This window comes from Lissotriton helveticus, chromosome 3_1 (genome assembly GCF_964261635.1).
Source record: "Lissotriton helveticus chromosome 3_1, aLisHel1.1, whole genome shotgun sequence".
Taxonomy (NCBI): Eukaryota; Metazoa; Chordata; class Amphibia; order Caudata; family Salamandridae; genus Lissotriton; species Lissotriton helveticus.
This window is the reverse complement of record NC_136061.1, coordinates 317,468,325-317,493,660: the sequence shown is the minus strand read 5'-3', so window position 1 is coordinate 317,493,660 and position 25,336 is coordinate 317,468,325. Positions and strand designations below refer to the sequence as shown.

The 25,336-nt window shown below is 46.2% G+C and overlaps 1 protein-coding gene across 1 annotated transcript in view; it reads right to left on the bottom strand.

Annotated features, from left to right (window-relative positions):
- The window catches only part of SLC47A1 (solute carrier family 47 member 1), a 945,948-nt gene extending 929,604 nt beyond the window's left edge, over positions 1–16,344 (bottom strand). The window contains exon 1 of the mRNA XM_078683588.1: positions 15,911–16,344. Coding sequence (XP_078539714.1) covers positions 15,911–16,054 — 144 coding nt within the window. The 5' untranslated portion in view covers positions 16,055–16,344. The remainder of the gene's footprint in view (positions 1–15,910) is intronic.
- Between the last annotated feature and the right edge of the window lie 8,992 nt (positions 16,345–25,336).

Here is a 25,336-nt window from a genome sequence, read left to right as displayed (position 1 = left end):
CACTGGTTGAACTCCTTGAGGTTGATTATGGGACGCTGCCCCCCATCTGTCTTGTTCACTATAAAAATGTTGCTCAGGAAACCTCTGGGATGGAGGTGTGACGGGACCACCGCTCCTTTCTGCAGCAGATCAACCACCTCTTGGTCTACGAGAGGAACCTGATTGTCTGAAAAAACCAAAGGTCGAGGACGGACGTCCTGCACCAGGGAACCATAAAACTCTATATGGAACCCCTGGGGGGTTTGTAATACCAAAGCATCTGAGGTAATACCTTTCCAGTTGTCTACGAAATGGGCCAATCTGCCGCCTACTTGGAGAGGGGATAGAAAAGGAAGTCTCACCTGAATTTGTCACGTTGTGGCCTCTGCCTGCTCCTCTTCCACCGCGGCCTCTGGATCCCCGACGAGACTGGAAAAACTCATGTCTGCCTGCATCTTGCTGCTTCCTGCCGTTGCCTCGCTGAGGGCCTTGAGTGAAGAAGCGGCCGGCAGAGCGCTCCCTGCCACAACCGGGCCCTACGAAAACCTTAGGGTGAAACTCCCACTTAATCGACGACTGCGCTTTGTCCAGTGACGTAAAGGTGGCCACGAACCTGGTCAATTCCTTTACAAACGGCTCTCCAACGAGACCGCCTTGTGCCACCGCTCCTGTCTCAGAAGTTGCGAGGTCACCCAATTTTGGATCTATCTTTATCAAAAAGGAGCGCCTCCTCTCTGTGGACAGGGTGCAGTTTGCGTTGCCCAGAAAGACGATAGCGTACTGAGCCCAGATGGAGATTCTGTCTGTTGAAAGAGGAATACCAGACGCTTTAGCTTCCTCCGCTAGCTCTAGGACCTTGGTGAGGGGACCTGCAATGTCGAGGAGCTTGTCTTGGCACGAACGCCAAGAGCGATCAATCCCCTAATTAGGGTTGCGGATGCACTTCTGTAAGAAGGTGGCCATCCTAGGGTCCACCTCTGGGGTCAAGGCTATCTTGCTCGGAAGGGCAGGACGCAGAAACTCAACTTTGAGGTAAGCCCTCACCTCTTTGTCAAGGGGCTTGCGTAGGCGTCTTGCCACAAACATTGACACGGGGATGGACAAGTTCTTCCGGGTTTGCGGTTAGCCGGGACCTGGCTTTCTCCGCACTACTGTATGACCGGTGTATACTATCTCTACATCCATCGGACCCCCTGAAGAAGCGCTTTCCAGCGCGAAATGCATCGGGGATTTAAAATATTGTGGATGTTGATGCATGTACCTACTATGGACAATTAATGATGGATAAACCTTCATAATTTCACCATATGAAGTTAATATGATGGAATATTGGAAAATTGTTGAAGAACTCACAGAATTTATTTGAGTAAAAATCTCATTCTACTTTGGAATACTTGTGTTTACTGATATATAGCACAGATTGTGCCCAGGAGTGCTCCGGGTTACTCTTACACTTTGTAAGATTCTTGAGACAAGTTCTTTGGGAACCAGCATGTCAGATTGTTTTGCACCGTCCGGAACTTCTGTGGCTAAGGGTTCTGCGGAACGCCAAGGCCAGGACGGGCCGGCCTCATCCGCGGACTCATCTAAGGAATCATCGTCATAAACCTGCAAGGGAGGTAGTTCTGGGGCCACTGTTATGGGAATCGACGTCCAATCTAGCAAAAAACGCCTTTTTGAGGCACCTGAGTCAACATTTAATGTGTTTTTTTGCTTTTTTGGGCGCTGACCTTATGCTTTTGTGGGCGCTGACCTTCAAACGCAAATGCGCACTGCATGATACGTGTTTCGAAAGGACCCATGGCCGCGTTAACTGCCTGGTGGATGGAGGCATCCACGGCGTCGCAAAAGTCGTCATCCAGGGGATTACCTGGAGGGACTCTTCCTCAGTGTAGTTCTCCATAGCGTAGTATGGTAAGGCTATGCAGAGAGATAACACTAAACCAGAAATACACACTGAGGAGATAGCAACCCCAACACTCTAAGCGCTAGTAAATAAAGTACCTGGCAGGGGATGCAATTTAGGCGTGACAAGTCACTGGGTTATGGCACACCACGTGCGTGCTAGGTTTGAACCCGCAGGGGCCACTCACCCTAATTATTCTAAGGGTATCAAGCGTCTGGGCCCACCCCAAGAAAAAACTCCCCGCAAGTGCTACTAAGGGCGCTGAACTCGCAATCGTCTAACTAGGCGTCAATACCTACCCGCGATGCGAGCGTTATGGGGAGACTCGCTTTGTTTTGGTATAGACCTGCAATGTAGGCGTAAGCGCTTCCAGAGCTCTTGGAGCCATGCAGCGCGAGCGAACGGTGGGCGCTCTCTGATCTCAAAGCGCCTAGCACCCCCGGGATCAGCGAGACGCGCGCCCCCTGACACTGTCGCGCAACACCGCACCCTGCTGAGGCCACGAGTGGAGCGATGAAGACTCCTGCAGCCTCAAACCTGCCAAAATACACAAAGGCAGCACAACAGTGCTAGCGCCTAAACCCTGCTTGAGAAAAACAACGTGAATGCGAGGAAGATCAAAGAGGGCTAAACGCCAATAAACTGACTTACACAGCGCCTATCACGCATCACGTAGCAAAGCATTAATCATACAATCCTGTAAAATTCTACAGTAATAAAGAACCCATTTCACAAGTAGCGAAGCACGAGCCATACAATGCGGTAAAGATTACACAGTAATACACAACAGTTTTCACAGAATGCCTCCAGTCCTGAAGAGCGGGAGAAAACTGTACTTATCTTTGGCTGAGCAGGAAAGAAAGAGGAAGGGTGTTAGCAGCAGCACGCCCTCGTGGACCATGAACACCACTGATTGGAAGACTGGGAGAGGCTTGAGAACTACAAAAAACATTGGAACATGTAGTTTTTGTGTGTTTTTAGTTGAAGTGCTGAGTCATGGAAATAAAAGAAAGGACAGCATAATCATCGCCTCCGGTCCTGACATAGAATTCACTGCAACCACAAAAAAAGATCTCTTGTTGACTCGTGGAGAACTTGCCCCCCCTGCTTACAAGAATACACATTCTTTTCACCTGTATATTTCTCCTGGTCCAAGTTTGACCACCTTTTTGTTCCTAAAGCTTTATCTCAACATATCTTAAGATCTGAAATAGGCTCCATTTTAATTTCTGACTATTCCGTGACAATTATAGATCCAGATCTTCTTCCTCTTCCACCAAAAGAGAGATGTTGGCGCTTCAATAATTCCATTCTACTAGATCCCAATTTTATACAATATTTTGATGCTTTTAGAACAGAATATTTTTGTTTGAATGATTCTCCAGACATGTCTTTTCAGATCATTCAGGGTGCCTTTAAAGCTTCCTCTAGAGACTTTGGGGCATATTACCAACAAGTAGCGATAATTATCGCTAAATAGGCTTAGCGACGATTTTTTTATCGCTGCCTATCGCTGGATATGTTAGATTGAAAACATGCTATTAGCAACGTTTTTCTCCATTGTGCTAAAATATCCAGCGATAGCGGCGAAATGCGTGAATATCGCTGAGAATACAGCGATATTCACGCATTAGCGACAAAATGCTCTTAGCCATGTTATCCACCTCCAATTGGATAACATGGCTAAGAACTGGTCTGAGAAGGCATTGGTTTTTGGCGATAGCGGTAATATTTCCATCGCTACGCCTGCCTTGCTAATAGGCGATAGCGTCGTTAGCGACTGCTTTCAGTCGCTAACAGGTTGGGTACGCCCACTTTGCATGTCATTAGCGATAAATATCGCTGACATACAAAGCGGGCCCCAAACCGCTCGCTATCGCCTTAAAGCTGTCGCTAACATCAGTTAGCGACAGCTTGCTAATAGAGCGATAGAATTATCGCTGCTTAGCGGCCAAAAACAGCCGCTAAACCGGCAATAATTGCCTATCGCCATCCTTGGTAATATGCCCCTTTGTCATTACTTATGTCTCCAACAAAAAGAAAGCAAATTAAAAAAATCATTAGATATCAAAAAAACGTATTCAAACCCTAAAGCATTCATATTTTACATCCAAATCCAAGACATGTTTAGATAAATTGATCACGGCCTAATTCAACTTCAATAAACTTTCAATGGAGGATGCTGCCTATTATCTTCTTAAATCAAGTGCGAAATATTATGGAGGCCAAAACAAGACAGCCAAGCATGTAGCAAACTACCCTAAAGTAAAAAGAGAAAGTACCGAAATTGGCACTATTTTATGTGATTATTCAATTCCTCTATTTAAGGATAAAGACATATTAGCCGAATTTACCAATTACTATCAAACTCTTTATACACCAGAAAACGATCCTCTGCAAACTAAAATCAATGTATAACTCTCTTCTATACGTGAAGAATTTGATTTAACCACAATTTTGCTTCTCTTGAATTGATACCTCACTCCAGGACATCCACAATGCAGTCAATTCTAATAAAAAAGGTAAAGCTCCTGGACCCGATGGCTTTTCTATCGAATTTTACCTTTATTTCTCTAAACAATTTAGGCTCCATGCATCAAGCAAAATACCAGTCGAAAACGGCCCTTTGCGACCGTTATTTTACCATTTGCGATGTATTAACACAAAAGCGATTCGCAAAATAGGTAATCGACAATTTTGCGATTACCTATTTTGCAAATGCAGTTAGGGATTCGCAAATTGTGATTCCCTAAATACTATGCATTATGCATTTGCAAATTGCATTTTCGCAATTTGGAATTGCAAATTACCATCAACTTCAAGTTGATGGTAATTTGCAATTACTTTGAAAAATGCAAAAAAAACATTTTCAAAGTGCATTGTGGTGCGTACACATATCCTTAGGGCATGTGTGTTCACCACATGTGCATACTTACCTTTTTTGGAGGTGCATCAGGGTGGCCTTTTTCCCCCCAGGCACCCTTGAAATGGCATGTGCAATTTGCAAGTACCTATTTGGTACTCACAAATTGCTAATGCAATCCCATTCATTGCCAATGGGCCTCTAGGCCTAAAGGAATGAACGGAAGCCATTCCTAAATAGCAATTTTGCGACTCACTATTAAGGAATATGTAGAAATCCCAATTTCTTTTGCGAAACCTACATGCATAGGAAATTGCAAATCCTTAATAGCGATTCCTTAATAATCGCTATTAAGGACCTGCATTTCCTACCTTTTATGCATGTGACCCTTAATTGATAAATTACACCAGATGTTTACTTCTTTGCTACCTCCAAGTCCACTAGAGATACCTTTCAGAATGCTTTAACCCGTTCGGTGTTGCGGACGGCCCTCGGCCGTCCCACGTGACGGTGGGCGTGTGCGGAGGACGGCCAGGGGCCATCCGAACCCCGCCCACTGATTAAATCGCCCGCACCGCAGCGGAATTCGCGGCGCGGTCAACGGGTTACTATGCCTTACTCCAAAAGAAAATAAAGAGCCTAAGTAATGTAAAAATTATAGACCTATTTCTCTTTTCATTCTGATTATACAATATTTGCTACAATTCTTGTCTTATGTCTAGAACCTCTTCTCCCAAATTTAATTGGTCAAGAACAGTCTGGAATTGTTAAAGGTTATCTTTCCGATAATACTAAACTCTTCTTTAAAATTTTGAGCAAATCTAAAACATGAACATTCTTTACCAGCTATGTCCCTAGACGCTGAGAAAGCTTTTGACCGAATGCATTGGAGTTATATATTTTCCTCTCTTTCATGGCTTGGCTTTGGACAAAAACTCATTAATCTTGTCTTTATTTTGTACTCTTCTCCTAAACCTTGCTTTAAACATGATTTGCTATCTTCAGGCTTTCTTTGGAATCCAGTAAAAATTAAATACTTGGGTCTCTAGTTTACCAACTCTCTAAAAGATATTGTATCAATTATTTCTACTAATCTTCTCTCTACTTTATCTACCCTTACTTCCTGATGGAACCCACTATTTCTCTCAGGGTAGGGTAGATTAGACTCTAGTAAGATGTCCGTTCTCATAATTCTTTTCTGTCTCCTAGAATTCCCAATCAACATTCCATCTTCCACTATAAAAAATATATATACTATTGTCATTGTTTAATTATGAAACAAAAAAAATCCTCGTATATCTCTCACACCTCCCATGTTGCTAACACAACTCTAACTTTATTTTTCATTTATAAACACCTTCTGATAACTCTAGCGTTCTTACACAAGCTTAACCCTACTGTTCCATCAGCCAGTTGGGCCTGTACTGTCTCTGTTTCAGATATTAAACATACTTTATTTGAATGTTCCACCACTTACCAATTCTGGTTACAAGTTTGGAAACAAATCAATTCTATTATTCATGCACACAAACCTTTTTTTCTTTACCAACTTATTTTTAGGTAGCCTTTATGACAATTGGCATGGTTGTACTTTCAATGTACTAATTATGTTACTAATTGCTGTTGCATCTCAACAAATCACACACAAAATGGAAAAATACTCTTAGTGTATCTTTTCAAGCTTGGTTGCATGGTGTTTGTTACAAATATAGACTAGACCGAGCTTACACTATCCCAATGTCTCTTACTATCAAAAGAAACCTTCTTTGGTCACCAAGAACCATTTTCTTAGATTCCTCTGCTTTACTTACTACCCCTTCACCTGATTTTTTTTATACTAATGGTAATGTGTTATTTAGCTATTTTCTTGTTAAATATACTATACATTGGTCAAAATTTTGAATTTGTAAATCAAGTCTGCTATAAATGAATAAGATGCTCTTGTTTTTCTCTCTTTTCACTTTTCTATCTATACTCTTCTTTCCTGTGTTGACGCATAAATATAGATATTATATTATACTATTTATGCATTAGTCAACTATATTTATTATATTGTTGATTCATCATATTATGGACTAAATACAATTTCTCTTTTTCTGTTCAATAAACTCCACCTGTAAACACAAAACATTTCAACGCATTTGGCTTTTATTCTATGTAACGAGTTAACCGGTTTTATTTATATAAAAATATTTCTCATGTTTTTTGGTATGTGCTGCAACTGGTATAAAAGGTATTAGGTATCATTATGTCTTGCCCTTAGCCCCACCCACTCGCCACACCTCTAGCTCATTTTAATGAGCACCTGCACTTATTTTTTTACCATTTAAAGCACATCCTTGCTTTTTAAATAGGGCTGCAAGCCGCACTTTTGGTGCTTCTAATTGCCCCAGGCAATCATTATTTATGCAATGTTTGTTTATGAGCTCTCCTCGTGCTGTACTATTGCCTTATCGAAACTCCAGTCACAGATGCCATATCAGAAAATGCAGCCGTTAACCTGCCAGACCATCACTCTAGTGTTTTAACCCACAAGGGGACGGGTGTGGTATTATTTTTATTAACAAAATCAAGTAGGATGCTTTGGGTACGTACACTTACCTCTGTGCAGAGTCTTGGTTCTCCGAAAGTACTTATTAAAACCCCTATTTTAACTCATACTATTCGCCAAGCATTCATTGACAGATTGAGGGCCAGATGTAGGTAAATCATATTTACCGACTCTTAAATACCGAATTTTACCGATTCGGTATTTAAGAGTCGGTAAATATGAAGTACCGAGATGTAGGTAAATCCAGATGTGGATTTACCGAATCTTTAATATTCGGTATTTACCGATTCGGTAAATACCGACCGGTAATGCCCCATTCATTCCTATGGGCTTTGAAGCCCATAGGAATGAATGGGGCATTACCGGTCGGTATTTACCGAATCGGTAAATACCGAATTTGACAAGGGTGCAGGGGGTGTCACTTTGACACCCTCTAGCACCCCCAAAAATGGTTCGGGGGCCATGTGGCAGGCATACCTGCCCTAAGGGCAGGTCTGCCTGTCATATGGCACAGGTGTGCATGCACACATGTGCATGCACACCTGAATCGGTATTTTACCATCAAATTGAATTTGATGGTAAAATACCGATTTTGTAGGCCTTGTGGGACTCAGAAGAGTCCCACCTACATATCAATTTTACCGATTCTGTAAATATACCGGTCGGTAAGTTTACCGACCGGTATATTTACCGAATCGGTAAAATTACCGATTTGCCCTGTGTCCGACCCCCTACATCTCGGTAGCCAAATACCGGTCGGTAACGGCCGAATTCGGCCGTTACCGACCGGTATTTCGCTACCTACATCTGGCCCTGAGTCCTGTAGCTCAAGCAGTGCAGAGAACCTAGCATCAATGGTTGCGATTCAGATCAGACTGCTATCTGAATACCACATGCTATTTACTTCTTTATGGAGCTTTTTTATTCAGAAAACCCACAGGAAGTTCAACAAAGGTATTTTGCATTGTGCTTAAGTCAAAGCGTTCTTAAGCCTCGAAAGCAGGTCATGGTTAATGTTGATCCTTTTGTCTCCCTAGGATTCCCGGTCCCAACCGTTTCATTCTGTTTCCTGACAGATTCATAATTACAAACACGCTCCAGTCACTGTTATGTCATCTCCTATGGTCGCAGAAATTAACATTTAAAGTTATTGTCTTTTTGTATGCTCTATATAAAATCAATAAATAATTTTGAAATAAAAAAAAAGTAGGGGAGTTAGCTGCTGCAACCCCCATGTTTCCCTCGTATGGAAGTGCCTTAAAGGAGATTACTTTGCTTTTTATAGTTGATATGATAATTTAATAACAAGCGGAATTGTGCCACCGATGCAACTACTTTAACTTACGAAAAATTGAGTAGACTTCAGTCTCAAACTCGGGGCCTGCAAGCATGTGCTCTGTCTGGCTGGAGGACGAGATGACAAAGCAAATGCTCTCTCCGCGTCACCCACAAGGGCCAGTAACTATGAGGATTCACAATAAAGCCACAGTGTCTGGCCGTGTTCTGTAAACCTCCACCCCACTCTACTTGTAAACACGGGACGTGGATTCAGGCCAACCTGGCTCAACTGACAAATAACTATCCTTGCGTTGCTGTGATGCTTTTTATAGTAGTAAACAGCATGACAGCAATGGAAGGATTGGCTGGGGCAGATGAACCCAGGGCTCCTAAGGAGACCCTGTTGTGGCTCCTTAACACAGCAAGGGTCCAAAAGGCTAGAAGTGTGCATGTCAGAATAGTCATAGTAAGAGACCGGTCCAACCCGTCATGTGCACATGACTTCCTTCCTGATGCTGCCTGCTAATGCCACTAAATAGGATTGGGTCCACCTGCCCTACCCGCAGGCTAGACAGTTGATCAAACCAGCTCAGAGGCCAGGAGAAAACATTGAAAGAAACAAAGCAGCTTTTACCTTCAAATAATAGTTGTGGTGGCTCACAGTAGGGGGCGGGTGGTTATTAGAAGCAGTGTCCTTTCATCACAATGGAGGAGCCGCCACTGTGTATCTCTCAGAATCCTAAAACGAGTGCAAATACTCAACGTCTGGTGATGCGGCTAGGGTAATATACCAAACTAGAATGGTATACATCAGGTTCCGGCTTGCACAATATAAGAAAATCTTCACCAAATACAGACTGCACAGCGAAAGAATGGAAACTGAGACTGGTCGACAAGAACCAAAACAGAAACTTGGGAGCCCAGAATCTGCCCTCAGTGTGACTAAAAGAAATCGAGGCAGACACACTCTCTGCTACATTGCTTTGCATGCAAATACATCTGGTGTACTTACTTTTCTACTTTCTTTGAAAAAAAAACAATGACTTACTGAGAAAAAAAAACTGATGGAGCACACCCTGCCTCTTGCTTGGTGAGAACAGTGATGCAGGCAGCCCAGAATGGCAGGATTGAGACAGTTTCCCTCTCTCCTTCAGAGTGTTGGAGTTCAGAGACACCATAAATAAGAGCTACAGAATTAAACATATTCAGCCATATGTGAAACAAGAACAGCTTTGTGGGAGCATCCGATGACTCCTCATTGGACAGCATGACTGAGGGAATCCAGGGACACTCGACTGAAGGACTGCTTAATTAAAGATGGTGGTGTACCCAGGTGCACGTACTACTCGATGGCAAGAAGAAATAACCTAGCAAAAGCTTGTAAAATAACATCAGGATTGAGGGCGATGAAGGATATACATGTGAGAGGGCAATCTAGGGATGCTCTACAAAGGAAAGGCATGCTTATAGGGATGAGTCTATGTGAAAAAGTAGATACAGATTTGAGAGGATGAAGGGTTGCTCTGCTACAGGACATGACTAAGTGGGGACCAGAAACTCCATTTGAAAAAACAGCAGGCATGAGAAGGGTCCAAAGACTTCTCATGAATGAAGTGCAGATTTGAGGGAGGTCCAGTGAATCCCTCCTACCCTGCAGCAAGACTGATGACAACTGAAACCATCAGGTAAAAAACAGCTTGAGATGAGTTGGTCGAAGTGAATCCACATGAAATAAGCAGGGTTGAGCGTGGTCTAAACACTCAAATGACAATACATGTGTGGGTGAATCCAGGGACTATATGTGAAAGATGAATCGGATCAAGTGGTGTCTATGTCTACTGACTGCAGGTTGAGGGAACATGCTAATGAAGACCATCAAAATTACAGGGATTAAGTACTTCATGTGAATGAGCATGTACCCAATAAACCATAGCTTGTGCCACAGGTTCAGGAATTACATCCTGAGACTCCATTTTAAAATGTAGAAGGGTCGCATGCAAATACAGAACATCCACCCACAGAAGAGAAGGAAAAAGGCAGTCCAGGAACAACACCAGGATTGGACTGTCCACAACTCCACATGAAAGTTTAGCTATATTGAGATGCCCCTTGTTAAAGGGTCGTCCAGGACTGCATGCAAAAGTACAGCAGTACTGAGGGGATCTGAGTACTCCATGTCCAAGAAAATCAAAACAGCTGCCACCCAGCCACTGCATAGGAACTTACAGCATCTGAGGACTTAATACTACTGAATGGTAGGATTGGGTGGATCCAGGAAATCCAATGTAACTATTAAGTTAGGTGTCAGTAGGTCTCTATTAAAAATTCCAATGTTGATTGGTGATTGGGGGGGTGCTCTGTGACTCAATATGAAGTAGCGCAAGGACTGAGAAACCCAGCAACATATTGTTTAAGAAAAGTGGGATGAGGGAAGTCTAAGGATTTAAGGTGAAACAATAGCATGTTTGAGGGTGGCCTGATAGCAGCATTAAAAGAAAATTCAAGATTGGAGGGAGTTCTAGAAGTCCCTACTAAAGAACAGCAGGATTAAGGGTATACACTGTAGCCATGCCAACTATCTTTATGGTTGATAGGGGGCACCTTTACACCACCAAGTCCAACAAATCAAATGCTATAGTACTCCCAGGGACACAGCATTTGTGGTAGAAAAGTCCTTGTCTATCAGAAAGAGTGAAACACCAAAGAGTGATTTGTAGAGACAGTCCCTACTGACATTCAGATATGAAGGTAGATACTCTGGAAGCATACACTGAGAAGTTTATCCATCTACCATGGATCAGCGACCAAGCTTCCTAGTGCAAATACTCCCCGTATGGTGATGCTCATGTATATGTGAGAAGAACATAGTTGTATATATTGATCAACTTTTTGTGCCTTAGATCAGCCAAATGCAATGCAGTGCGCGCAACGAAATATGTTTTATTTATTTATATGTTTAGTTACCTGTTAAAGTCCGTAATCCATACATTACAACCCCCACCCTGCCCCTCCCCCTCCCTATGTCACCACCCTGCAGTTACACCTACCACCGGCCGTGGCTGCCTTAGATACATTTTATTAACTGTGAGTAACATATGTTATTGCATATGATTAAGAGAATGGATTTTTAAATAGTTTATTACTATATGAATTTATATGAAAAATATCGTATATATTGTTTCCATACGTATGAGCGTAAGTGTCATTTGTAATGCACAGCACATGCATATTGGTTTTGGTTAAAATTGTGTAAGTTTGAATGTGTGCATCTTGGGTGAAAAGGGAAAATATATTTGTGAATGGGATTGTAAGTATAATTCTGTGCACACTACTGCCATCAACATCTGAGTGCTTGCCTGTGCGGCTTGCAGCGCTATTTCAAACTGCTGCATAGTTGGACCCGATTCTTCCCAAAGATTTGACATTTCACTTTTCCACCAAATGTTAGCACCACTTCAAATATATCACCTGTTCACAATGTCTGGCATTGTCCCAAATCAATCATTTGCCTACGCCGGGTGATTGTGGTGTATTTCAACATAGTCAGAGAATCAAAATAGAGGGAGAAGGAAGACGTGATCCGTTCAGCTTCCTTAGTTTCAGTATCAAATAATCAAGAGGGAAGGATCACTTGTCCTGCATAACCAGGGTATGCAGGTTGCGTTCCGACTCGTCCCAATTAAAACAACTCTCATGCATGTGTAGAGTTGGTAACTAGAGCGGTATATCTTGATTCTCCGCTGTTCTTGACACGTGTCTGCATAATCATATGCAAGAATGCTTTCTGGTACCCCAAAATTCAAATCAATCACCCAAGTGATCAAAAAGTATCACTGGCTGGCGGTAAATAATCGACTTAAATTTAAGGCACTTTGCATAGCCTACAAAGCTTCCCGTAAATGAGGGCCCCTTTTTCTTATGAAATCCTTGGCATTCTATGCCCCCAACAGAACACTACGCTCTATGAATGCCTTGTTGATGACCGTGCCCCGGACCAAAACAGCTTCATGGGGTGACCGTCGTTTTACCGTTGCCACATCCAAACTGTGGAACTCACTTGATACGGACATCAGATCCTGTCCTACTCTTACTCTTTTCAGAAGAAAAATAAAAAACTGGCTATTTAACCAATAATTCCCATCACCACTTCTCTGGTCTGTCTCTGTCCACAGCGCCGAGACGCCCTCGGGCATTTGCTTGCGCTTAATAAATTTCATAAATAAATAAATTAATAAAATAGGGTTTAGTGGTTATGCATCCTCCCCCCGGAGGTTTTACCCTTGGTTAAAAGCAGTAGTGACCAGTGATGTGAAGGTGTGAACTGAAAAGATAAAAATCTCGTACAGCCAGAATGATAAATTTTAATTGTTCTGGATTCGAGATGTTTAACATCTGTATTGTGTGGTAGAGAGTGACTAGGGCTCTCACACACTCCATTTAGTGAATCTTGTAGGTCGACATGTTTCAGCCCTTCGCTGCCGGTTAGGTCAAGTGGGCTTTCATCAGGACCGAAGTGCAGGGTGTATAGAGACCTCGGGCTCTCTGTAAGTGTTTTACAAATAGGTGTTTTATTGGTTGCCTATTTGGGATGGTAAGGGAGATGATATATTAACCCTTCTCCCAGTAGGTCGCTAGGTACCTGTAATAAGAAAAACAATGACTAGACAATGGAAAAGGGGGAGGGGAGTCTTCTTTCCAGGGACATTAAAACGCTATTGTAGCGAAGCAACTAAACAATGGCAATACTTCACTTAAACCACACACATTCTTATGGCAAAGGCCAACTTTCCCAAACTTGGGACATTATTTTTAGTATGGCAAGATTTCTCTACTCATTCTGACAATATTGGCATGCATTCAGAAATAGTCAGCCCATTAAGACAGGTCGTCAAGTAAGTTGTTACACACTACGTGCAGCACAGTGTGAAGTTCCTGCCCCAGTTACTGTGAATTATTCGCTATCATAAGGATGAGTATACCGATCTTAAGGCAGTCATTCAACCTATGTGCTGAGCGATATAATACACGGTGTCGACACGTACCTTGCGTGTTAAGCTATTGTGCCACATCGGGGTCCCAGTGAGTCATGGAGGCCTACTGAAAGTAATAATACATGTTCAGAACCTTTTCAGGTTAGGAGGATACATTACGGTTTTGTCTTGGCGTCCGTGCTCTCCGAGTGCTTTTTAATTGGGACTAGTCGGAACGAAACCTGCATACCCTGGTTATGCAGGACAAGTGATCCTTCCCTCTTGATTATTTGGTATTTCAACATAGGTCAGTGGGGAGTCACAAATGTAATATTCCAGATGTATGCAGGTCAGGGCCAATGCCTATTGCTGGGAACAGATAGTGTTGGAGTCCTATATGAGCTTCACTTGCGAGTCTCACTTCTCCTAAGGGTATGGTTTTTTGATTGGAGCATTAGAAATCAGCTTCTCCTTCATGGGCCACAGTGAGTGAAAATCTACTGACACCCTCTGTTTTTCAGCAAATACTTGGATATGTATTCCTCCAACATGGGTGACATTTTAGTTTCTGTTCCTCAGCTTTCCTCTAATTTGAAGGGCAGATTGCACCTGTCATCAATGTACCATCCATAAGAATTTTTCTGTATAAAGTTTCACAACCCTGAGGAATTGACATCATTCTTAATAGGCAAGAGAGATTCTGGCACTCTCCTCAACATAGACTATGTACCAGCTGCCTGAAGAAGCATGCAATGGTTCAAGTAAGCAGTACACTGAGGTAGGAAGGCTCCGGGTAGCTCTGACTAGTGTCCAGCCCTCTGATATTAGTGGGGTCACAAGCTTTGCGATTGATTGGCTAGGATATGCAATACATTTCATAAGGAAGTACAGACTCAGTTACTCACCTGCAAATTTAGAGCAGCTATTAAAATGTAGTTATTCGTAAACAATTCCATCTCGCTATGCCATTATAACGGGCTAGATCAGCAGCTAAGTTCTTCTATGTTCAGTACACTTTAAAAATGTTTTTCCTCAAATTAGACCTTAGTACAAACCACACATAGAATCTATCACATGGTGCTCCGGTGAGGTTTGTATGTGTTCTGCTCACAACTTTGACATGTGCAAGCTATCCTGACAGACCAAAGAAACATGTAAGTGAAATTCAGTAAATTGCCCATTTGGACCCATATCTGTAGTACAAATGCACATGCATTACAAAATCAAATAGAATAAACCACTAGGCTTATTTCTGCTTAACAAAAAAAGGAACTGAAAATATAAACCCACTTTCAACATAATAATAACTTCCACTTGTATATCACTTTATATTAGACGTCTGAAATTTCTCAGTACAGAAAATATCAGGTATCACTATCATCCAGTTTAATGATTCTCACTACTAACCTCTGAAGCAAGGATGAATTTGGCCTTGCTTTAATTCGAATTAGTTACCTGTAGATAATAAATGCTTCAGCAGCAAGCATTAGACTTGCAGAGCCATCCTGCGGGCTTATGAAAAAGTAAAGTCTAAAATGGAGGGAAATTCTGAAGTTATGGTTCCAATGAACCTTTATTATCTACATCAATTAGAAAGATTCCTATCAGATAAATGCAGAAACCTTAAATACACCATTGAACTGCAAACTATTTAACACAAGTAGATAAATATTTTAAATGGGCAAGTACTGTCCGTTATTGAGTACCTGCACTTCTTTAATATGAAACAGAGAGTACTAATATGAAACAGGGAGTACCTTCACTTCTCACTACTATTATACCTTTACAGGGAGAAAACAGATTCCCTGGATAGCAAATACAAGGACTTCTATTTTTCAAGCACTGAAGTAGATCGCAAAATAAGACAGGCAAAGATGGAAGGATTTGAAGAACCACATTGATAAATAATAATCACAAAAAAACAACCACATGTACAGAATTCAACTACAAACAACACAAAGTGGTGCTAGACCCAGAACATGATATACTAACTTTCAATGCCTCAGTTCATTATTTAACATAAAAGCCCCACAGAAAATAAAACACATCACTAACGTTTCAATTTCCTCAAGTTTTAAGCTGTATCTGTTTTTAATTGGAATATTAATAGTAAGGTATTTTTTATAAGTGTACGTACATAAAACTATATTTGCAAATATAGTCAGTCTCCATCAGTCATGCACTTCTAAAAATGCATGTTATTCAATAGAAAATGTAAATGCCTATATAACAGTTTACATATTTATACATAAACATTGTTTTAAAGGATTATGCTATTGCACTACGGGAGCTACAATATTAAAGTCGGTGCCGGCATGTCGGTGTAAGCATGTGCTGAGCCGGGAGCCGAGGCGCTCTCTTACCGCCGGGCCTGCCAGTGCCAGCAGCTGCCGCACTTCAATGCCAAAGTCCTCGAGCACCCGCGGGCGGCGGGGGCCACATGGGCAGAGGAGGTCACTGCCGGCTTCGACCATCTCCGGGGCCTGAGGAGGTCCTGTCATCGCCATCGTCGGTCTCCGCTACTCTTCACATGGCCGGGCGGAATCAGGGGACTTAACGGAGGGGACGTCCCGCACTCGGAAGAGTGAGAGGGCGGGCTATGGAACCAAGTCCGCCCTGGAGGCGGAGACGGGAGGCGACGGAGCCACCTGAGGAGGGAGGCGGCACAGTGGGAGTCAAGGAAGGGGTTTTTGGAGAACTGTACCCGCCGGGCTCTGTTTTAAAACTTTGTCAGGTCATGTCGACTGATGGTGGGAGCGGATCGGATAAACCCAGAGTGAACCCTATCTGATTCCCACCGCCAGGGGGCCGGCCCCAGTATACAGGGAGTTCTTGCTCTCATTCTCATTTAGTCTGAGGCACGCTTGACTTTTCCAAGGGAATAACAAGCATTGGCAAAGACAATAGGGCGTTGCCTTTATGAGATCTATTACTAATAGTTTTGTTAATGTTTCTTAGCCGTGTTGCTTCATGACTGAAAGTAAAGAAGAAAAAGCTGCGTGACACAGCAAGAGCCATAGAGTCATAAAATACTTTCAGTCATGCTGCACAGTATGGCTAAAAAACATTGACAAAGCCAATATATGCAGCATAGGCGAGGCCTATTGGCTTTGCTAATGATTGTTTTCATTGAGCAGTGGTGTAGACCTCCTGCCACCTGGGGCGCCCCTAAGTTTGTCGCCCGGTGCAGGTACGACCGCAGGGAGGCGGCCGACGGACGACTTGATCTCGGGGGTTAGTCGACAGACACGACTTGCTCACCTTTGCTGCCCGGGGTGGACCGCTCTTCGACCCTCCCAGCAACGCTACTGTCATTGAGCGAGCACATCTACGCCATTGACCAGGCTACCAACATGGAAACTAATAGGATCATAGATATGCAGGCATTGGTGAGGTTTTTGCTGGGTGCTTTGCTCAAAATAGCATTAGAGGTTGATATCTGAATTGTTCTAATAAATCTCCCAAGTGGTATTTGTAGTGCACGGGGTCCGGGCCTCGCGCAGGATAGATGGGGCACAATAACTGGACACTGACACTGGAGGTAGGTTACGCCGGAAAGACCCCGAGCGGTCTACCGCGCTTTTATTATATACCTCGGGCGTGCCCGTCCCGAGGGTGAAGGCGTGCATGTGTATGTGTTGCTACAATGTTGGTAAGAGGCCGGGTGGCTCTCTACATCCCTCCTTCAATTTAGTTCATGTTTTTCTTTGGATTGCCCGTGCACCTGGCTAAGGGGAAGTGCACACAAAGTCTCGGAGTCTTTGGCTGGGCCCAGGATTGGGCCGCAGGTGATATCTGTGGTGGTGTCGGACAGGAGATCCAACAGCCCCAGCCGGGGCTGTTTCTTCATCTCGGGTGGAAGAGGCATGCCCAGGTGTCTCACTTTGGGGCCTGACAAGTTGTCGTCTGTCTTCTCGTGGCTGGTCCTGGTTCTGGAGGGGCACTGAGTTTTGGTCCCCCGTTCTTACATCGTCCTGACCGCCTGAGCCGACATCGATGGTTTCCTCAACGTCCCTGAGAACACCGTCCGGCATCCCCACTCTTTTGAAGCAGGACACATTGCGGGTGACGGTCTGTTGTCCGAGACGGGCTGTCACCATTGTTCCCCGAATCTTCTCAACAGTCCATCTTTCCGGTTCAAATGGGGTTCTGAATTTCCATCCGGGGTGCCGATCGTGCACCACCATGGTGTCTCCTTCCTGCAACCCAGGATGTTTCGCACGTCTCCTCTCACTTGCCTTTTGGTTGGTGACAGTTCTCCTCGCCTGGATGGCAGTGCTGTCCCTCTCTTCCGGGGTCCACGTGGAGGACGTAGGGATGTTGCCTCTAGGTGCCCTTTTGAACAAGACATGTGCAGGTGCGCATTGCGTGGTGCTATGCGGAGTCTGTCGGTATGCACTCAGGAATTGGTCCAGTGCTGCTTCTGGATCTTCGCCATCGTTGACAGCGATGCGGAGCGCCCTGTTGAGGGTCCGCATGAGCCTCTCAACTTCGCCATTTGCTTGCGGCCACAATGGTGTGATTTTTCGGTGTTTTATCCTTAGTCCCTCCAGGTACGTCTGGAACTCTCGCCCTTGAAAAGGGGGTCCGTTGTCCGATTTCACCTCCTCTGGGAGTCCCATGGTGGCAAAGATGTGGTCCAACGCTTTCTTGACTGGTCCGAATGCTGTGGAAGAGAGCAGTTCCACGACAGGGAATTTCGAAAAGGAGTCCACAACTACCAGCGTGTGTCGGCCGTCTGGGAAGCTCCCGAAGTCTATGCTCAGCTGAGTCCAGGGTGTTGTCGCCGCTTCTTCGGTGATGACTGGGGCCGGAGCTGGATCTGACCCCGTGATGGTGCAGGCATGACAGGAGCGCACCATCTCATCCACCATGCGATCCATGGCTGGGAACCATACTTTGTGGCGTAGCCGGGCCTTTGTCTTGGCTGTTCCCTGGTGGCCCGTGTGGGCAATCGCAAGTGTCTGTTGTTGGAGGCTTGCAGGTACCACAATGAGATGTCCTCGCAGTATAACGCCTTCATCGCCGACGCTCAACTCATGGCGGATCTGCCATAGCTGTTGTCGGGCATGGCTTATTTCCGGTCGAAGCCCTTGTGCTCCATCCAGAAACCGAGTCCAGCTTCCTGTTTCCAGGGCTTTCTTGACGCGGGTCAGAGTCTCATCTTCAGCGGTGGCTTCTCCGATCTCCGGCAGGGTGAGGGTCTCCGGGCAAGCGGCCATGGACACCATGTGGACGAATTCCTCCACCACTTGACCATCCGCCAGCGGGGTTGCTTTTCTGGTTACATCGGGGTGCCTGGACAGATAGTCTGCTGGGTTATGGGCGTCCGGCCGGAAGACCAGGTTGAAATTGTAGCCTTGTAGCTGGACGGCCCATCGTTCAATCTGCGGGGAGCAAGCCTGGAGGATCCAGCGAACAGGGGTAGGAGTGGCTTGTGGTCGGTTACGATGGTGAAAGGTTGGCCACAGAGATATAAGTGAAAGTGGTGGCAGGCCCACTTGATGGCTAGCGCCTCCCGCTCGATTTGAGCATATCGCGTTTCGGTGTCCGTGAGGGCCTTGCTCGCATACGCGATGGGCCTCCATTCATTCTGGCCATACTCCTGCAGCAGAACTGCGCCGAGACCAACCGGGCTGGCGTCCACGACCAATTCGGTCTTTCTGCGCGGTTGGAAGTAGGCCATCGTGGCCTTATCCAGAAGGCTCGCCTTGATTTCCTGGAAGGCTTGATTCGCTGCGCACGTCCATTCCCATTCTTGGTCCTGTCTCGTGAGTGCGCGAAGGGGTTCGGCCAGGTCAGCCAGGTTGGGTATGAATCGGCCACAGTACGTGGCCATCCCAAGGAAGCTTCTCACTTCGGTGGGGTTCCTGGGCGTGCTGGCATTCTGGATGGCTTCCGCCTTCTTTGGGTCAACCCGGAGCCCTTCGCGCGTGAATCGGTAGCCGAAGAAGTCTACTGCTTCCTGGTAGAATGAGCACTTCTCTCTGTGGAGGGTTAGTCCGTGCTCCTGTAGTCTTCGTAGGGTGGCCCTAAGATGTGCATGGTGTTCCTCGAGTGTGTTTGAGTAGATGAGAATGTCGTCACTCAAGTTGATGACCCCACTCAGCCCGGACAGAACTTCCTTAATCGCGTTCTGAAAAACCTCGGCCGCTGACGACACTCCGAAGCTGAGTCTTTTGTGTCTCCGAAGTCCGACATGGGTGGAGAAAGTCGTGATATACCGGCTGCTTTGTTCAAGTTCTAACTGGTGGTATCCCGCGTTGAGGTCAAGTTTAGAGAACCACTTCGCCCCATTGAGGTCAGCGACAATGTCGTCCATGGTGGGCGTGTTGTGGCGCTCTCTTTTCACTGCTGTGTTTGGCAATCTCATGTCGACGCACAGTCTGATGGCGCCAGGCTGCTTGGGTTTGGGGGCTACCACCAGTGGGGACACCCATGGAGTCGGTCCCGACACCTTCTCGATAACGTCAAGGTCTTCGAGCTTCTTCAGCTCTTCTTCCACCTGAGGGCGGAGGTTGAATGGCACTCTTCGGTGTCGCAGGGCGACAGGACGGATGGAAGTGTCTATGTGCAGTTTGACTTTCTTGCCCTTGAGCTTTCCGAGGCCACTGAAGAGCGCAGGGAACTCCTCAAGCATGTTATCGGCGTGTGATTGGTGGACTTGGTTGGCGAAGAAAACCAGTCCCAGATCTTCCGCTGTGTTGCAGCTGAGCAATGTACCTTTCTTCCCTTCGGTTATGTGGAACCGGGCTTCTGTCGTGTACTCACCATTGCGAATGGTGGTGCTGATGACGCCGCGTAGCGGCATGGGTTCTGTGCCCCCGTAGGTGTATATCCGGGCGTTCGACGGGTTGAGAGTGGGTTTAGGCGACATTTGGTCATACTGGTCAGAGTCCATGACGTTCACGGAGGCTCCCGTGTCGATAAGTGCTCTGACTTCGGAGCCTTCCACGGATATCGTGCACATGGGCGGTGGCCTCTTCCGGGTGGCAATCCTGCTGACATAGGACACTACATACACCTCGTCGTCCTCCTCGTCTTCATAATACGGCTTCCGGCCCTGGGCTTGCGTGTCTGGAGGCGGGTGTTCTTGCTCTAATGATAGTTGTCTCACTCTGGATGTCGCCGACCGAGACCCGTATCCGCCTCGCGACCTCTGTGCATTGGGCCTGTATCTTCCTCCTTGGCATACAGCGGCAAAATGATTGAGTCTGCCACACTTCGAGCACGTCTTTCCTTTTGCGTTGCACACGGCGGTCGCCGCATGGTCTCCCCCACAGTAGGCACATTGAGCGTCCCGGGGTTGCCACTGTCTTGTTCTTCCGCTCGTCGGTCTTCTTTGTATTGCGTCAACGGTTTCCTCCTTGATGGGCGCCATTTTGGGCACGGCCTGCGGAGCTATGGGGGACCGTAGCGCCAGCTCCATTTCGTCTGCTCTGGAGTCCGACAGTTCATGGGAGCGAGCGAGGACAGGAATGGCGTCCAAAGTGATTCCCGGTTGCCTGAGGATGAGCTTTCGGAGTAGTTTCGATTTGCAACCCACGATGATTTGGTCTCTGATTTCCTCACGCGGGTCGGCGAATGGGCAGCTGCTGGCCAGCCGGCGCAGCCTCGCATAGTACATGTCCACGGATTCAGCCTCAGTCTGCCACGCCCGCTTGAACTTGAATTTCTCATAGTCGGTGTTCACCTGGGGGTCAAAGTGGGTATTCAGCGCGGCCACCGCCGCGTCGTAGTCATCATCCTCACCGGTGTTCGGGAGAGACTCGAAGAGGTCGTATATTTCAGGGCCCCCATAGAGGATTAAAAGCGATCTCTTTACGGTGCCATCAGTTTCTCGGGTTCCCCTGAAGTATAGGTTTAGACGCCCCAACCATGCCTTCCATCGCGGTGCCGCAGTTGCAGGGTCCGCAGTCTCGCTGAATGGCGGGATGGGGGCCGCCCCGGTATGGGCATGACTGACCACGTGGAAGCCCGCGTCTTGGCGTGGAGGAAGGCCAGCGGGTCCTGGCACCGCGGCCGTTGTGGCTGGCGCGGTGGGGGCAGTTGTGGCTGGCGCGGTGGGGGCAGTTGTGGCTGGCGCCGTGGATGTGCCACCCGTGGCGGGGTTGGACATTTTGGTGGCCTCACCTATGAATCACCCCGCCCCTGCGCAGGCTGTGCAATGTGAGATGAGGTGGGCAAGCGGTTGCGCAGGCGACCAGTGCTCTGTGTGGGCAGATGGACGCTCACGGGCGTCGTCCAGTGGAAGTGGCGTGGACAGTAGATGATCAGCCACCGTGTGGGGACTATCCCCAGGCGAGACAGCAGTTGCACTTGCCAATGCTTGGTGAGTTCTGTCACCCCTTTACAATTATTTTTTTTTTTTTCTTATTCCCAGCAGTGAGTTTTTTTTTTTACAGTGTGCAGGGCCTGAGCAGGCCGGCACCGACGCGCAGGTCTCAGCGAGCGAAGCAGGGGTCCAGACAGGCGTTGGAGGCACCACGTGTTCGGGCCTCGGGGCTGACGTGCAGCGTCTCCCCTCTTCGCCCCTCCCCCGCCGGGGCAGCGCGGCCAGAGAAGCGCGCTCGCGCTACGCGGAGAACGGAGGGCAAGCCCCCCAGGCGGCAGCACGCGTAGCGCGGGGGGGCCAGGCAGGGCCGCGGGGCAGAGACTCACCAGGTGGCTCCCGCCGGCTGAACACGCTCCGACCTAGGAGGCGCGTGGGCGGGAGCCGATGTCGAGCTGGGGTGACAGGCCGGCGGACGAGCTCCGCGGCCGGAGATGACGCCAGGAAGGCTGCAGCAGGCAGCAACCAGCGGGACAGGAGCGGGCAGCTCCAGGGCGGCCAGGCACGCGCGGGGGCAGAACCGGCCTCGTCGCCAGTGTAGTGCGCGGGGTCCGGGCCTCGCGCAGGATAGATGGGGCACAATAACTGGACACTGACACTGGAGGTAGGGTACGCCGGAAAGACCCCGAGCGGTCTACCGCGCTTTTATTATATACCTCGGGGCGTGCCCGTCCCGAGGGTGAAGGCGTGCATGTGTATGTGTTGCTACAATGTTGGTAAGAGGCCGGGTGGCTCTCTACAGTATTGTTTGGCTATATACATACTATAGAAAGGGCCGTCCTCAAGTGGCTTGTATCGGCAGGGTGACGCTTGCATTCAGAATACAAAGCTTTGTTCCTGATAAATAAATAAAAGCATGTATTTTAAATTTTCCAGGAAATGTCTTTTAATCACAGCATTCTGCGCACATCCCTGTAGGAAACCTTATTAGGTTCCTGCACATCTTCATTGATCTAAAAAACGATCCGTTCATCTGTACAAGTCCCCCACCCTCCACCCTTTCGCTAAAATGTGAGAGGTCTATGGCATATGTGATGGCGACTGCCAAGGGCGATGTAGCTTCTTCACTGCCAGTAGGCTAGAAGGAAATGGGTACAGGCACATCTTGAGGATTTTGGATGCCCTGGGCCAAACGTATTTTGGGACCCTGTGTTCGGAACAGCCTTCGATTTATGATCCAGTTTCTGCTCTTTGGTGCCCTCTAGCCGAACTCTAAATGTGTTTGCATCTAATATTCAGGGTTAGTGATTTGTGTTTTTAATATTGTAGCACAGCAACGGACCCACTAATATTACTGAAAATAATCTCTGTGACCCCCTCCAATTTCTAATATATGAGGTCCTGTTTTGATCTAAAAGAAACTTTCTTTATGGATGTAGCATGAAACATTAACAACATTTCTCTGCAAAATGTCTGTAATAGATTCTCACACATCACCCACATTAAAAATAAATTAAAGGAAAACTGTAATAAAAACAATCTGTTTAAGAATCATTTAAGCAGAAAATGACAAAACATTGCAGAACAGAGCTGGCTCTTTCAGCCCCCCCCCCACCTGAAAGGCTGGGGCCCTGGGCCAGAGCCCACTTTGCCAATGCCTAAAAATGTCTCTGAATGGGTGAATTACGTCTTCTTTGTGTACAGCCCTCAAACAAATCACTGTCTCTCGATGAACTTCTTTATGGCGAGGGACACCTTTCATGGAGACACTGATGTACTACTTTAAGAGAGCTTTCTGTGGTATGCTCAGTGATCATGCTGTAAACCCAGCAGCTCAGCGGCATTCTGCAGAGATGTGCTCACGGTTACACTGGCACATAAAGTGATCTGTGATTTCTGGACAGGACAAATGGGTCGGAGTGAATCAGTAATATGTAATGAGTCTGACAATGGACACCTATTGGTCTTTCAGAGGCATCAGCTCGGTTGACAAACTGACTATACCATTATGCCAGGATCTCTTTGAATGTACCGCATATAATTATATCTGTATTTTCTGCTTTCACCGACAACCAAAGGGGGTAAACCTATTTTAAAAAATACCACAATCCTGGCATACAGTCCAATATGAATGCACAATTAAAATTAAACAATGTCAAATACAAAATTGAAAGCATGCAATGAACCGAACATAGCATGAACACAAATTGTCATATTTCCCATGTTTCTGTGGCAAAATTAAACCATAAAAAGGCGTACAATGTATCAAAAAATCAAAGGCTTTCCGACAGACATGGAAAAACCCTAGCAACAAGAGGAGGAGAGTAGGTTTCAGTAACGAAAAGAATCACCTCCGGAGACATCGCCTGACATATGACCTCTATCTTTGAATGCCCAGCAAATGTGATGAGATAAGAACAAAATGTACAGACTTTTTTATTACAGAAAACAAGTTTTTGGCTGATAACTATACACATCGTATAGAAATGTCTGTCCTTATGTGGTACATATTGGCGGGGTAATGCTTTTGTTCAAAATGCAAAGCCCTGTTCCAGATAAATAAATAAAGGCATATATTTAACATTTTCCAGGAGCTGTCTTTCAATCACAGCATACTGCACACAACCCTGTGGGATATCTTTTGAGGTTCCTGCACGTCTCCAGCAGTGATCTAAAAAATTCTCAGTTCATCTGTAGTGCACCAAGAGACACGTTTGCAGAGTGGTGGAGAAATGGGGCATGGCCTCCAAAGACCTCTTAGCAATCCCACTGTGTGGGATTTATTGGAGGTAACAGGAGGAGTTGTTTGCTACCAAGGATCCTCAGCAGGCAAGGGGACATCATCCCCAACTAATATTGCACCAGGAGGCATGTTTGCAGAGTGTAGAGAAAGGGTACAGGCCACAAAGCCCTCACATCAATCCCACAGTGTGGGGCATACTGAAGGTAACTGGAGGGGCAGTTGGCCTACAAGGATGTCCCTGTCTGTGACGTTGAAGTGCCCCCTGCCGCGATATCCCAAAGTGTGTTATATTCAAAGCAGGATAAGTGAGACCCACTGTGGCAGGACAGCGGGGGCACAATGTGAACTCCACTGCCCCTCCAGCATATGGGCAGTTCAACACGGAAACCTCCCTGTCTGCGGACGACCTCTTCTCCTTGCAGTCGGGTGTCTTCAGGCAGCCGTATCTGCCAGCACACCAATACCGAAAGCAGCATCAGGAACCAGTTGAAATGCTGCAAAATTGATCCTTGTGGGAAAAAGCCAGTCTCGTCCACACTGATGGGGCTGGTGCGAGAAACACGGCTGCTGGGCCCATCATTAATGTTCACGTAAAAACTGGGGTAAGTGCATAACACTCCAGAAAACTCGCACTCCACTTTCTGATTTCCAGATGATTTATTTCAAACCAGATGGCTGTTACAAGTAATATACAGGCATATTAAGGAACAGACAAAAAATGTATTTAGCAATCTTACATGTTGTCTCACATGAATCCCAACCTGTAGTAATAAT